This window comes from Schistocerca cancellata, chromosome 9, assembly GCF_023864275.1.
Source record: "Schistocerca cancellata isolate TAMUIC-IGC-003103 chromosome 9, iqSchCanc2.1, whole genome shotgun sequence".
Taxonomy (NCBI): Eukaryota; Metazoa; Arthropoda; class Insecta; order Orthoptera; family Acrididae; genus Schistocerca; species Schistocerca cancellata.
The window spans coordinates 131,347,160-131,362,863 of record NC_064634.1 but is presented as its reverse complement, the minus strand read 5'-3'; the positions used below and the strand labels follow the sequence as shown (position 1 = coordinate 131,362,863).

The following is a 15,704-nucleotide window of genomic DNA, read 5'->3' as shown; positions in this document are numbered from 1 at the left end:
AGACTGATTGTCCTGTCTCTCATTTCAATATGTTCCATATAGCCTTAATTCTGTTGTTGGAGCTGCTAATTTCTGTCACTGTGTGTGCATTCCTCGATTTTTTAATAACTTTCTTTAGTAATTTTGAGTACTTTATGTAGTGTGGGATCTCTACTTATTCTTGCCAACAGATACATTTTCCCTTCACAAGATACTAGTGATCCATGGTTTCTTAATGGCTTTTAAATACACTTCCTGAATCTTATGAAGAGAGCTGTTTTCAAGTAAAGATATGAATCTATTAGGTAAAATTTTATGTTAGAATTTGATTCATTTCATAGTTCATTCGGTCACCTCTTGTAAACTATTCTTAAAAGCATTTGTTGTGAAGTCATTAATTATTCTAACTGATTTCCATTGAGGCGTATCCATAGTGTAAAGCACTGTTATTTATCCTAACTAATTGTGCATCATAATCAAAAAGAGCATTTGTTACTGGGTAAACAGTTATTTTCTGGCTTTGAGCTTCACCAAAGAAAAAATTATAAATTACAGACCTACTGTCTTGATCCACATAGGATATATTGCAGGGAGAGTTCCCAGTAGCACAGTTCAGGGAAGTTAGTGTTGGTAGGAAGGATCCAGATGGCACATCTAATGAATAAGTCGTTGAAGTGAAGCAACTTTACAGTCCAGCTGTCATTGGGCACCAGTTTGTGAGAGGCCATTCAACTGGACAGACAGCTTGTTAACTGTCATGGCCACATAGAAAGCAGCATAGTGGTTGCAGCTTAGCTTGTAGGTCATATTACTGCTTCTACAGTTCACATGGGATAGGAGATGCCAATGATCAGAATGGAGTAGGTGGTGGTGGTGGTGGTGGTGGTGGTGGTGGTGGGACGGTGTATGGGACAGATCTTTCATTTACATCTGTTGCATGGGTAGCCATGAGGCAAGGGCTAGGAAACAAGAGTGGTATAGGGATGGACAAGTATATTTCATTGGTTTGGTGGGCTGTGGAGTACCACTGTGGGAAGGATAAGATATTTCTCATTTCAGGGCATGACCAAGATAAATGTATTACCATTTTTTTGTGGTAATTGTAATTCATAGTTCCTAATATCTTTAACTGCATTTACAAGATGTCAGTAACACTCACAACTGTCTCATGTTGGCAAATATAAACAAGGGAAGTAAAAGTTCAGTTATACCAAGCTCTTATCACTTAGCTCCTAAGTTGATTGCAATTAAGTTTGAAAGCTGTAGTTATTGTTTACCACCACAAGCTAGTAGTATACAATGTTGGAGACCATGCCTGTATGTGTGTGCAGCTGGGCATTGCATCAAGTACCGTGAAAATCCAGCACTCACACCACAGGATCTTGTTGTCTACCTGGGAAAGTATGAGGTGCGGCGCTTTGCAGAGCGTTACAGCCAGGTTAGAGAGGTAAGTGTCAGTCTACTTTATATACATGAAGGACTTTGTCCACTGCAACCTTTGTCCAGAGAATAGCTTCTCATGTTGGCAATATTCCATATTTTTAACAGCTTACTGAAACTATACGAAGTAGGTTTGTCTCATTCATTAGTAATAAAGAGACCTTCAAGAGTTAAGCATCAGATGAAATCTGGTGAGTGGTACACATTGAACAGAATCTGTTTTCTTTGGTGTCTGTAATTGCCATCCCTTCTTTAAAATTTGGGGGAGAATTAACAAAATCAGTGTGACACGATGTGTGGAATGAGAATCGTGGTAAACAAACTGTCATCCATTAAAGCAATAACTTCAGGTACAAAAGGAACCAGTCAGTGCATAGTCTGTGGCCATCTTGGCATATATGAAGAGACTGTTTCCTTTTCTTAAACATTAAATGAACCAAACAGTCTGTTCAGTGTTTTGTTCATCGTGTTTAAACTAACAATGTGCTTGTATGCAATGCTTATGTAATACAATGAGCTATATGTAATATTTTATATCATTTCTTATATATTAAGATTTGATAAATAATACTCACTACAGTATTAATTTTCTGTCAAGCATGACAGTAATTAAAGTTTTAAATGTACCTCCTGTCCAAACATTTGTTAAATCTTAGATGTATGTTGAACTGTGCATATTGTTCAAATGAAATACTAGAATACAGTCGATGTGTTGGATTTCTTTACAATAGAAATATGGGAAAGAAACAATGATTTATGTCTACGAGGTAGAAACCTGTACTCAGATTTCCACTGGTGCTAGCATTAGTTGCTAAAACAAACTGAGAAACTTGAAAAATTTTCGCAAATATGTAAATGATACCAACAGCTATTTACTTCTTCAGTAACAAATGAATCACCTCCTATCAGTCTGCACTTTGTCTGAGAAAGTAAGACTACATTTATAAAATTATTATTTGAAAGTACTGAAATGACTACTTGATGGAACCTAAAGCAACTCAATGTTTTGGAGGAAACAACTGTGATGACTGCAGTTTTTAACTATATAACAAGATGTATTGTCAAGCTCCAAAAGTCTACAGACACACTACAAGGTGGTTATAATGAAAAGTGCAGCTATTTACAGAGGTCCAGTGTGGGTTGTAATTATTGTATGGCAGTGGAACCTGGTAGATATGCTAATACATTAATACAGAACTGATTTATGCAGGAAAAAAATAGTTCCAATTTTGGCCATTAGGCACAAATCTGGTGCTGTGTACTCTTTGTTTGGTGGTATGATAGCCAAAGCAAGAATGAACAGTATGGCTATCATGAAGAGAGACTGTTTGCTATTAGTGAAACTGCTTTATGTGATCAGCAGCTGTTATAGTGCTGCATTGAGAGAGTATCACAAACAAAAAGGTCTCAGGAGAGGCCCCATGTTGTTAAATGGTTTAAAGGTGTAGATAATGAAATTCAGCAATAGAGGTGAGATTGATGTGGCACCTGGAAGAAAAAGGTATCATATCTTGGTGTAAGTTACTAACGAGGTTGCTGTTGCTGTAACTGACCATGCAGCATGTGCCTTCGGTGGTACTAGTGCTCTTGCAGCGTCATGAGAGTTCTCCATCCCACAGTTGACAATAGAGAATGCTTTGTGGTACCTGTACAAGATCCAGATGTGCAGCAACTGAAACCTCTTCATCCACAGCAACATTCTGAATTTTTTCTTTGCTTTTTAGTATGGACTGAAGTTGATGACACTTGTCTGGGTAATATCCTATGGAGTGATGTGGCACATTTTACTTTACAGGATGCAGTGAATACACAGAACTGCTGAATTAATGAATTCATGGTACTGTTAAAAAGCATGTTGCATATGAATAGCCAATCCACTCACCCAATGTGACACTGTGGTGTGGATTTACAAGCACTTTTATTCTTGGCCCATTGTTCTTCGAAGAGAGTATATCCAGAGGGCCTGTCAGGTGTACTGCAATGTCTATGTGTTATCAAGGCCTCCTTGCACAGCATGTGGTTGCTGCCTTGGAAGAGAACACTGTTTCCATGCAAGATGGGACAGCACCTCATGTCACTCACCCAGTGAAAGATCCACTCAATGCAACCTTCTACAAACGAGTTACCTTCGAGGTTTTCCAGAGGTATGGCCTGCAAGATCATCTGACCTGAATTCATGTGTCATTTGCTTCTGGGGGGGGGGGGGGCAGCATGTAAAAGAACACTTACCAGGGATGCGTTTGGTCTCTGCACGATCTAAAGGCCAGTGTACAGGAACACGTTGCTCAGATTTCACTGGAACTGCAGCAAGCAACTGTTGATCACATCATTTTATGGATGCAGCATTTCTTCAACATCTCCAGTGCTCATATTGAACAAATGGTTTATGAAGTGGTTAATAATAAAGTCAACATTATGCCTTTCTCACTAGTTTGACCTTTTCTGCTAACGTCCCAATCCTAATTCATCACAAATGGAAAATTTCTATATGCCTGTCTTGCATTCGCAGTGCCATATTTGCACCTAGTATGCAAAATTGGAACTAATTTTTTCCAGTGTTAATCAGTTCTGCATTAATGCATTAGCATATCTTCCAAGTTTTTTTGCCATACAATAATTACAGCCCACAGTGGACCTCTGTGAGTACCTACTTTTTAATTATAACCACCCAGTACCAGCGTATAATGACAGTTCCTCACCATCAGACTTACTCCTCCAATTATCCAAAACCTACAGCCACATAAGAACAACAGTTAGATATCACCAAAGGCAGGAAATACAGTGTGATAATTTTGTAGGCGACATTCCAAAATGTGTTATCGAAAATACCACAAATTGATAGAATGTTTGCTAAAACACAGCTAATGCTGCCACTTTGAAGTTGAATTGGTTATGCTGAGGCTGCTTAGCGGATTATTACAGAGTCCTCATGTTGCATAAAGGCATCATTTGGAACTCAAAAGAAGTAAAAATAAAACTATGTAGCTTTTGTGTTTTCTTCTTTGTGCTGAACACAATAAAGTGATGGTGATAACAAGCATTAAATAAGAACTTATAAAGTGGATTTCACTTGTTTTCCCCTAGTTACTTAAGCTCTAAATTCAACTGCAAATTTTTTCTGCCAATATTGTTATCAAAAGTAACATTTTCTGACTTGTGCATTTTTTGCTATGTAATAAAATCTTTTCTGACTTTGTTTTGGTCTTTTTCATTACATAGCCATCAAAAATATATCTCCATCCAGAGTACAACAGTAACAACTTAAATGCTGACATTGCCATAATAATACTGAGAGATCCTGTTGAGTACACCCGGTACGTTGTTCCCATTTGCCTGTGGAATCGAGATTCATCACTAAGCAGTGTAGTCGGTCAAGTTGGAGTGGTAAGCATTTCTTTACAGATTTATTTTTGCTATTTTTCTGCAACTCTTAGCATTCCTGGCAGCTGAGTTGTTCAAAATACATTATTGACATAGAAACATCTGTTCACTTATAACATGTAACATTTAAATAATTCATAATTTTATTTCTTTGTGTTATTTCCTGTCTGAAAGATGTAGTGACTCACACGGTTCAGGTTGGGGTTAGAGGGCTTGTCAGTTTCTAAGTGATAATAGAGAAGCAGACCTAACAAATCCAAATGAAAAACTGAAATTGGAGCTATGAAGCCAGAACTGAATTTAAAAAAACTAAAGTAAAGAAGTATCTACATTTATACTCTGCAAACCTTTCTGAAGTGCATTGTCAAAGGTACTTTCCATTGTACTACATTTTAATTTCTCCTTGTTCTTTTTGCATACAGTCTCGTAAGAATGACAGCTTAAATTGCCTCTGTACATGCTGTAATTTCATTTATGATATCTACTATATTGATATGTAGGCAACTGTAGTGTATTAATAGATTCTGCACTTAATACTGATTCTGGAAATTCTGATCTTAAAGTGTCTGCCAGTTTGAGTTTGCCAGCATTTCTGTCACACTCTCCAATGGGTCAAACAAATGTTTGACCATTTGTGCCACTTCTTGGTTTATGTTTAATATCCCCTGTCAGTCTTTTGCCATGGATCTGGAACGCTTTAGAAATATTCAAATGTGGACTACATGACTGTTTGGTAAGCAGTCTCCTTTGTAGATGGACTTCATTTTCCCACTATCCTACCAATGAACTTATGTCTGCCAACTGCATTACCTACATGATCATTCCATTTCATTTCCCTATCAAATTTGTTGCACCCAGATATTTGTGTAAGATGACTCATTGATAAGTTGTCACAGGATACTAAATTTTTGTGTTCCTTGATGTTGCACAATTTTATATTTCTGGACATTTAAAGCAAGTTATGTAATAGCTTCAAGTTGAACAAATATACAGGGCTATTACAAATGATTGAAGCGATTTCATAAATTCACCGTAGCTCCATTCGTTGACATATGGTCACGGCACACTACAGATATGTAGAAAAACTCATAAAGCAGCTGAAGCTGCACTTCAGGTTTCTGCCGTCAGAGTGCTCGAGAGTGCAGTGAGACAAAATGGTGACAGGAGCCGAGAAAGCGTATGTCGTGCTTGAAATGCACTCACATCAGTCAGTCATAACAGTGCAACGACACTTCAGGACGAAGTTCAACAAAGATCCACCAACTGCTAACTCCATTCAGCGATGGTATGCGCAGTTTAAAGCTTCTGGATGCCTCTGTAAGGGGAAATCAACGGGTCGGCCTGCAGTGAGCGAAGAAACGGTTGAACGTGTGCGGGCAAGTTTCACGTGTAGCCCGCGGAAAATTGGCTCATGCCACAACTGGAGACCGACAGCGTCGACTTCATCTTTCAACAGGATGGTGCTCCACCGCACTTACATCATGATGTTCGGCATTTCTTAAACAGGAGATTGGAAAACCGATGGATCGGTCGTGATGGAGATCATGATCAGCAATTCATGTCATGGCCTCCACACTCTCCCGACTTAACCCCATGAGATTTCTTTCTGTGGGGTTATGTGAAAGATTCAGTGTTTAAACCTACTCTATCAAGAAACGTGCCAGAACTGTGAGCTCGCATCAATGATGCTTTCGAACTCATTGATGGGGACATGCTGCGCCGAGTGTGGGAAGAACTTGATTATCGGCTTGATGTCTGCCGAATCACTAAAGGGGTACATATCGAACATTTGTGAAAGCCTAAAAAAACTTTTTGAGTTTTTGTATGTGTGTGCAAAGCATTGTGAAAATATCTCAAATAATAAAGTTATTGTAGAGCTGTGAAATCGCTTCAATCATTTGTAATAACCCTGTATTTCAAGGAAGACGCAATACATGAAAGTCACAGATCAAATAAACAGAGACGTGTGTACTCTTTCACAGTCAAATCATAATTGAGTCCAAGTCTAGCGGGCGCTGGCTGGCTGGCCGCTTAGGTGGCACTGCTGCTGGATGGCTGGCAGACAGCGCCACATGTAGACGATGCGCGTAACTGCGCGGCAGCACTCTGAAAGATCAGTGAGTCACAACATTTTTCCCCCTTTTGAATTTTTGCACAGGTCCTGTTGGAGGTGGTGTGCAGATTGCTAACGTCCATAGGTGTTGTTTGACTGGCCGTAAAGTCTCAAGGAGGAGGCTTCGCGTACGGACAGAAGTGTCCCCAATGATAATGGGTCAAGATGACAGGAGACGTGGGGGTCGAATCTGCTGGGGCCCCATGCACCAATCTGCCCATTGCGGCAAGTCTGGTTGTTATAACAAGAGACATGGGTGATGTGTCCGTGTCCGTAGGAGAAGGAGGGGAGTAGAGTTGCTCCGACAGATGATGGTTATCTGGTTCCTGCATGGACACGTATCCTTGTGGCATCAGTGCTTGTGATGGCATCAATATGATTGTGAGAGGACTGCGTTGTGAGTAACGAGAGATTCCAGTATCCCGAGCATCAGGTAGAGCAAAAGGTGGTGTAGTGGCATCCGGAACAAGCATTGCTGGCACACGAGGCCGAAGCTGGTCCGAATGACGCACTGCAACACCCGTGGCCATCTGGATTTCATACTGGTGTTGGCCACGGTGTCATAAGATGCAGCCAGGACTCCATTTTGGCCACCTGCCATATCTCCATACCCATACAAGGTTGTCAGTGGGGAACCAGCCAAGCGAAGGCACCCGCGGCTGTGAGGTGGAAGGCCACAGATGATGAAGTAGCGTGCGGGGCTGTCGGCCATGTAAGAGCTCAGCCGGAGTGTGGGCGCCCATGGGGGTGAAACAGTAAGAAGACAGAAATTGGAGAAGTGCATCATCAGCAGAAGAAGTCAGGAGTTTCCTCATCTGAGCCTTAAATGTGTGGACCAGTCGCTCAGCCTCACCGTTTGACTGTGGATGGAACGGAGGGGCTGTGACATGCATGACACTGTGACGGGCACAAAAATCCACAAAATCGGAAGAGGCAAATTGTGGACCATTATCAGTAACAAGAGAAGAGGGAAGGCCTTCCAAAGAGAAAATGCGAGCTAGAGCATTGGTGGTTGCCGCGGTGGTAGGTGACGTGCAATGGACAATGAAAGGAAAGTTAGAGTAGGCATCAATAACGAGAAGCCAATAAGTACCTAAAAAAGGTCCCGCGAAGTCAACATGAATACGCTCCCAAGGCTTGCCAGGCGAAGGCCACGGTGACAATGGTGACTTCGGGGCGGTGGCCTGTGATGCACAAGGGCCGCAGGCAGCGACCATGTGTGCGGGCCAGTAAACATGACAGCTTGGCAGAGATTTTGTGCGAGAGACACCCCAGTGCCCTTGGTGAAGGAGGCACAAGACTGAAGCACGCAAAGACGCAGGTACCACAACACGCGGCGAAACATTTTCGGTGGAAAGGAGGATAACACCATCCGTAGCTGTGAGCGGTAACGCAAAGCGTAGTAGTTCCACAATGGATCAGAAGTCTTAGTGGACGGACGATTTGGCCAACCCTTCTGAATACAGTGTAAAGCCCGGGAGAGGGTAGGGTCAGAACCTGTAGCAGCCGCCAGCCGGTCCCCAGTGATGGGGAACCCATCCACAACCCGCTGCTCAGCAACATCCAGGTGGAAACAGAAAAGTTTGTCCCTATTGAATGCCAGATCAGGACCCATGGGAAGGCAAGACAGTGCATCAGCATTTGCATGTTGAGCCATCGGCCGGAAATGAATCTCATAATTGAAACGAGACAAGTAAAGAGCCCAGTGCTGGAGGCGGTGTGCAGCCTTGTTGGGAAGTGACATTGATGGATGAAACAAGGAAACAAGTGGTTTGTGATCTGTAACAAGATGAAATTTGGATCCATAGCGAAAAACACCAAACTTATGAAGAGCATAAATAATGGCCAAAGCTTCTTTTTAAATTTGAGAATACTTTTGTTGGGCATCCGTGAGCGTTTTGGAAGCATAAGCAATGGGTTGTTCAAAACCATCAGAAAAATGGTGCACAAGGACTGCACCGACCCCGTATTGAGAGGCATCCATGGCAAGAACAAGATGTTGGCCAAATCGATAAGTAGCCAGGCACGGGGCCTGTTTCAGCATAGTCTTCAATTTCTGGAAAGACACATCGCATGACGTGGACCAGTGAAAAGGCACATTTTTATGCAACAGGCGATGCAACGACTGAGCCACCGAAGCAGCAGACGGTAAAAACTTGATAGTATTCTATTTTCCCCAAGAAGGCCTACAGTTCCTTAACAGATGTAGGGTGAGTAAGGGCATCGATTGCAGCGACAGTTTGCTGAAGCGGACGAATACCATCCCGAGAGAGTTGAAACCCTAAGTATGTGATAGATGCCTGAAAAAATTTTGATTTCTGAAGATTACACTTAAGACCGGCAGTCTGTAAGACATGAAAAAGTGTGCGGAGATTTTGAAGATATTCGTCAGTGGTGGAGCCAGTGACAACAATGTCATCCTGGTAATTTATACACCCAGGGACAGTGAGCAATAATTGTTCCAAGAATCACTGAAAGAGAGCAGTGGTGCTGGCAACCCCGAATGGCGATCATTGGTATTGATAGAGGCAAAGGTGTGTTAAGGACCAGAAACTGCCGGGAAGCAGCGTTGAGAGGAAGTTGATGATAAGCTTCTGACAGGTCAAGTTTAGAAAAATACTGGCCTCCAGAAAGTTTAGTGTACAATTCTTCAGGTTGAGGCAAAGGGTAAGTGTCGATAAGGCATTGAGCATTTACAGTGGCTTTGAAATCGCCACAGAGACGAATATCACTATTTGGCTTAGCAACGACAATGACAGGAGAGGACCACTCACTGGTAGTGACAGGAAGCAAAACCCCTGAAGCAGTGAGACAATCCAGCTCCCGTTTGACCTGATCACAAAGGGCCACAGGAATGGGCTGAGCCCAAAAAAACTTAGGCCGAGCAGTGGGTTTGAGCATGATATGAGCTTCAAAGTAGTTTTCAAGGCCTAACCCAGGAGAAAAAAGGGACAAAAATGTCATCAACAAGGAATCCAATTGAGCATAAGGAATAGCATCAGAGATGATATTGACAGAGTCATCCATGCAGAACCCAAAAACGCGAAAGGCATCGAAACCAAAAAGATTCTCCACATTACTATTGTCGACCACAAATATGGGAACAGCGTGAATGATGGATTTGTAAGATACCTCAGCATCAATTGTCTCAAGAGAGAAATCTTCTGTTTATTGTAAGTCCGTAATTGCCTAGTGACAGGTGACAGGATTGGAGAACCCAACTGAAGATACACCTGAGAATTGATGATAGTGGAGCAGAACCAGTATCCACCTGCATGCGAACATCTTGACCAAGTATTTGGACAGTGAGGAATAACTTCTCCGAAAGGGAAGTAGTACAATTGACAGAAAACACAGTATCAGAATCAGCGTCATGTTCATGAACATCATGTATGCGCTCGGATTTGCAAATGGATGACACATAACCCTTTTTTTTTTTTTTTTTTGCATTTGTGACACACGGCCCAACGTTGTGGACAATCTTCTCGTGAATGTTTCGTAAAACACTGTGGATATGAAGGAAGTTGCTGTGGGTTTTGCTGTAGTTTCTTAGAGGTTTGTTTATGGTTAGGCCGAAGCTGCGCTTGGGAGCATACTGCGGCCACAACAGCCGGCAGGGACACGCCACACGCTTCGTCAACAACGCATAGAGGTTGTATTTCCCAGACATCACCCCATGCCTCTATTTGCGCTTCAGCGGCGCGAGAAATTTCAAAAGACTGAGCAATGAATAGGACTTCATCTAGAGTCGGATTTGCCAACTGAAGGGCACGTTGCCTAACTTCTTTGTTGGGTGCCGATCGGATAATGGCATCCCGTACCATGGAATCAGCGTAGGATTCTTTGTGAACTTCAGTAACAAATTGACACTTTCTACTGAGGCTGTGAAGTTCAGCAACCCAAACGTGATAGGATTGATTCGGTTGTTTTTGACAACGATAAAAGGCAACATGCATTTGCTTTTGAAAATAGACAGACAGAAGTGTGCACATTTCAGAAAAGGACAAAGACACAGGATCTTTCAAAGGAGCCAATTGCGACAACAACCGATACATTTGAGGTGAAATCCATGAAAGGAACAGAGACTTACATGTTTGTTCGTCTGCGACATGAAATGCAAGAAGTGCTGTCGAAGATGTTTTTCGTAATCAGACCGGTCTTCCGCCATCTCGTCATAAGGAGGAAAAGTAGGTACAGACGACGACGAGAGATGCCCTGCATTTGATGCCGCAACAAAATGACGAATTGCATTTGTGAGAAGTGTTTGCTGTTCTATGAGATCTTGTAATAGTTGCTCTAAAGTAGCCATGGAAACATGTGGGTCAATGATGGAAAAGAAAAATCACTATCTCGTCGCCAATTGTAATAACTTCAAGCTGAACAAATATATTTCAAGGAAGACACAATACATGAAAGTCACAGCTCAAGTAAACAGATTAAGCCGTGTGTACACTTTAACAGTCAAATCATAACTGAGTCCACGTCTAGTGGCCGCTGGCTGGCTGGCCGCTTAGGTAGCGCTGCTGCTGCATGACTGGCAGACAGCATCGCATGTAGAGGGTGCGCATAACTGTGCGGCGGCACTTTGAAAGATCGGCGAGTCACAACAAGTTACATCTCCACAAATTCTTACCAAAACCTGATGAATATCTGTGAAACTTTTGCAGACTGTACTTCATTACAGACAACTGAAAAAAAAATGTAAGGTCACTAGTAATATTGTTTGCAAGTTCATATACAGAGGTAATGGTGCCAATATACTTCTCTGCGTCACATCTGACATTACTTGTACATCTGCCAATGACTTTCCTTTTTAAACTACATGCTGCATTACAGCTATCAATAAACCCTCAGTTCAATCACAAATATCCTCGGATACCACTTATGATCAAATTTTCATTAGTAAGTGGTGGTGTGATACTGAGACAAATGCTATTCCGGATAAACTAAATCTGTCTTATTGTCTAGATTCATAGGATTCAAAATGCGTAAATGTATGAAGTTCAAGTTGTGTTTTTCAAGACTGATGTTTTCAGTATCCATCCTGGTTGTCGTGAAAGTCATTCCATTCAAGATAAATCATTACGTTAAACTCAGAATATGTTCTAATATTCTAATACTGGGTACAGCAGGTTTTTTTATCTTCAACGTAAAATCTGACAGGGATTTCATTGGATCCTGGAGATTTGTTCAATTTTGGGATTTCAGTTGTTTTTCAATGGCAAAGAGACTAACATATGCACCACTTATCTTTGCAGTAGTTCAAGAATTGAACTGAGGCAATACCCCACGATTCACCTTGATAAAGCAACATTTGAAAGCAGAGGTCAGCCTTTTGGCTTGTTTTTCTACCTTCAATTTCAGTTCTTATGTCACCCATGAGTGTCTGGACACTTACATTTGGTGCTGCTGACAACTTTTACATATGAACAGAAACACATTTCATTTAGAATCTCTTCATTTATACCCCTGTGCCTCATTTTACATTTTTCCAGTACTTGGTCAAATATTGTTCGAAATTTGATTCACATTTCGTCTACATTCATTGACCAGAGCAAAATCTTTCTAGTTTATCTGTGAAATATGAAACTACTACCTGTTATCCAGTTTAATGAAAATGTAAATATGACTACTTGTTTTAGTTTTCCTTCATATGTTGGTAATCATTGTTGCTGCAAGTGCCCTAGGACCACTGGTATCAGTATTTAATGTGGAAATAGTCAGTGGTCAATTCTATTTATTGCCATTGAACCTAATATATTTTAATCATGAGTGGGCTTCTGAACTTTTTGTTCTAAATATTTTTCAGAGGAGGCATTTAGTTTGTTTCTCAGGATTTTTGTCACAGTGATCACTTGCAAAAGTTTGTTTATCCCAATCAATTGTTATGACTAAATCTACTCCAGTGATGGCAGTACAGTTTGGGAAAATCTTACATATTACTGAGCTGAAATTTTCTCTTAACTTTTTGATCACATTTGGGGGTGTCTGGTGGTCAATAGGAGGACCCAAGTAGCCAACGCTTGATAATCGCTCTTGCCCAAATAAAATTACTTGCAGTTTCAGTGTCTGTCTCACAGGATTTGAATTTCTTTTCTACTGCTGTGGATATACCACATCCATTTTGCATTAGTGTGTCCCTTCAATATACAGTAATGTCAGCAGGCTGTTTGCATGAGTTTGTTGTTACAGAGAAATGTATTGAAATACAGTGAAACCTGCTGGGGATTGGTGCTTAGTGCAGGGATTGGCAGTTAACCTTCAGTATAAACAAATGTAATGTACTGTGCATAAATAGGTTGGAAGATCTGTTGTTATACGCTTATAAATTCTGGAATAGTCACTTGAAGCAGTGCAATTCATTAAATATCTGGGAGTATCCATACCGAATGATCTGAGGTGGAAAAACCACATAAAACTAAGTGAAGGAAAGTAGATGCAAATCTGAGATTCAGTAGGAGAATCTACATAAAGTGTCATCACTCACATAGGTGACAGCCTAAAAAAACTTTTGTTCGACCACTTTTAGAATAAATTTGTTTTATTTGTGTAAATGATCAAAAACATTTGGTCCTAGGCTACCAGTTTTGGTCAGCAATGGCCATCTTCAGATCTGCAGCAAAACATGGGAAATTAAATACAACCAGACCGGTGTAAATGCTCCTTAAGCCTTGCATTAAGAGAGCGGCTAGTTTGGCTGACATTATACTTATCACGGTTGTTACCGTCAAACCTATATATACCACTGTCGACAAATTTGTCATTTTCACTTCTAAAATTATGTTCCATATGAAGATATAGGGGTAGTTAACTCGAAAACTGCATCTGACTTCAGATTTAATCAAGCATTTCTCTATTTTCTGGGACATATTGCTGTGAAATTGCATTGTGATTGCTTTCATTCTTTCTTTATTAGAACAGTGTACTGACTGAGAATATGTTTGTGTACTATTTGTTTTTTGTTTCTTTAGCCTATTGTATGGGTGCATAATATTGGCTATTACAATATGCTTTAAAATACCAAGTTCTTTATGTGCTCTTTTGGACTACTGGCCATTAAAATTGTTACACCAAGAAGAAATGCAGAAGATAAACAGATATTCATTGGAAAAATATATTATACTAGAACTGACATGTGATTACATTTTCTCGCAATTTGGGTGCATAGATCCTGAGAAATTAGTACCCAGGACAACCACCTCTATCCGTTATAAGGGCTTTGATATGCCTGGGCATTGAGTCAAACAAAGCTTGGATGGCGTGTACAGGTACAGCTGCCCATGCAGCTTCAACACGATATCACAGTTCATGAAGAGTGGTGACTGGCGTATTGTGATGAGCCAGTTGCTCGGCCACCATTGACCAGACGTTTTCAATTGGTAAGAGATCTGGAGAATGTGCCGGCCAGGACAGCAGTCAAACATTTTCTGTATCCAGAAAGGCCCGTGCAGGACCTGCAACATGCAGTTGTCCATTATCCTGCTGAAATGTAGGGTTTCGCAGGGATCGAATGAAGGGTAGAGCCACGGGTCGTTACACATCTGAAATGTAACGTCGACTTTTCAAAGTGCCATCAATGCGAACAAGAGGTGACCGAGACGTGCAACCAATGGCACCCCATACCATCACACCGGGTGATATGCCAGTATGGCGATGACGAATACACGCTTCCAATGTGAGTTCACCGCGATGTCGCCAAACACGGATGCGACCATCATGATGCTGTAAACAGAACCTGGATTCATCTGAAAAAATGACGTTTCACAATTCATGCACCCAGGTTCATCGTTGAGTACACCATCGCAGTCGCTCCTGTCTGTGATACAGCGTCAAGGGTTACCTCAGCCATGGTCTCCGAGCTGATAGTTCATGCTGCTGCAAACGTCGTCGAGCTGTTCGTGCAGATGGTTGTCATCTTGCAAATGTCCCCATCTGTTGACTCAGGGATGGAGACGTGGCTGCACGATCCGTTACAGCCATACGGATAAGATGCCTGTCATCTCGACTGCTAGTGATACGAGGATGTTGGGATCCAGCACGGCGTTCCGTATTACTCTCCTGAACCCACCAATTCCATATTCTGCTAACAGTCATTGGATCTTGACCAATGCGAGCAGCAATGTCACAATACGATAAACCGCAATCACGAAAGGCTGCAATCTGACCTTTACCAAAGTCGGGAACATGATGGTACGCATTTCTCCTCCTCACACGAGGCATCACAACAACGTTTCACCAGGCAACGCCCGTCAACTGCTGTTTGTGTATGAGAAATTGGTTGGAAACTTTCCTCACGTCAGCATGTTGTAGGTGTCACCACCAGCGCCAACCTTGTGTGAATGCTCTGAAAAGATAATCATTTGCATATCACAGCATCTTCTTCCTGTCGGTTAAATTTCGTGTCTGTAGCATGTCATCTTCATAGTGTAGCAATTTTAATGGTCAGTAGTGTAATATCATGGAGGATGGCATTAACTGGCATTATTGATAATATCTGTGCATATAGGTTCTCTGAAAACTGAAATTTATGTAATTTTTGAGAACATGTCTCTTTGGAGTACAGCAGTTTATTTTTTATTTAAATTGAATATAAACAGTTACAACTGCTATAAATTTTTCTTTTACTATAAAAGTTTACCAGTTTTGGTTTCTGTTTTAGACCATCTTCAGACCACACCATGATGTAGATGGTGACTGTAAATGAAGCAGGTACTACACTGTTCATTAGGGTTCGTGGAGGTGTAGTGCCTGCTCCATTCATGGCCATCATCTACAGCATGGTGTGTGTCTA

At 41.3% G+C, this 15,704-nt stretch overlaps 1 protein-coding gene across 1 annotated transcript in view; it reads left to right on the top strand.

The window, feature by feature from the left end:
* LOC126101148 (serine protease gd-like) overlaps window positions 1–15,704 on the top strand; it is a 307,270-nt gene that overhangs the window by 257,500 nt on the left and 34,066 nt on the right. Inside the window, exons 6-7 of the mRNA XM_049911840.1 lie at window positions 1,311–1,426; window positions 4,639–4,803. Coding sequence (XP_049767797.1) covers window positions 1,311–1,426; window positions 4,639–4,803 — 281 coding nt within the window. The remainder of the gene's footprint in view (window positions 1–1,310; window positions 1,427–4,638; window positions 4,804–15,704) is intronic.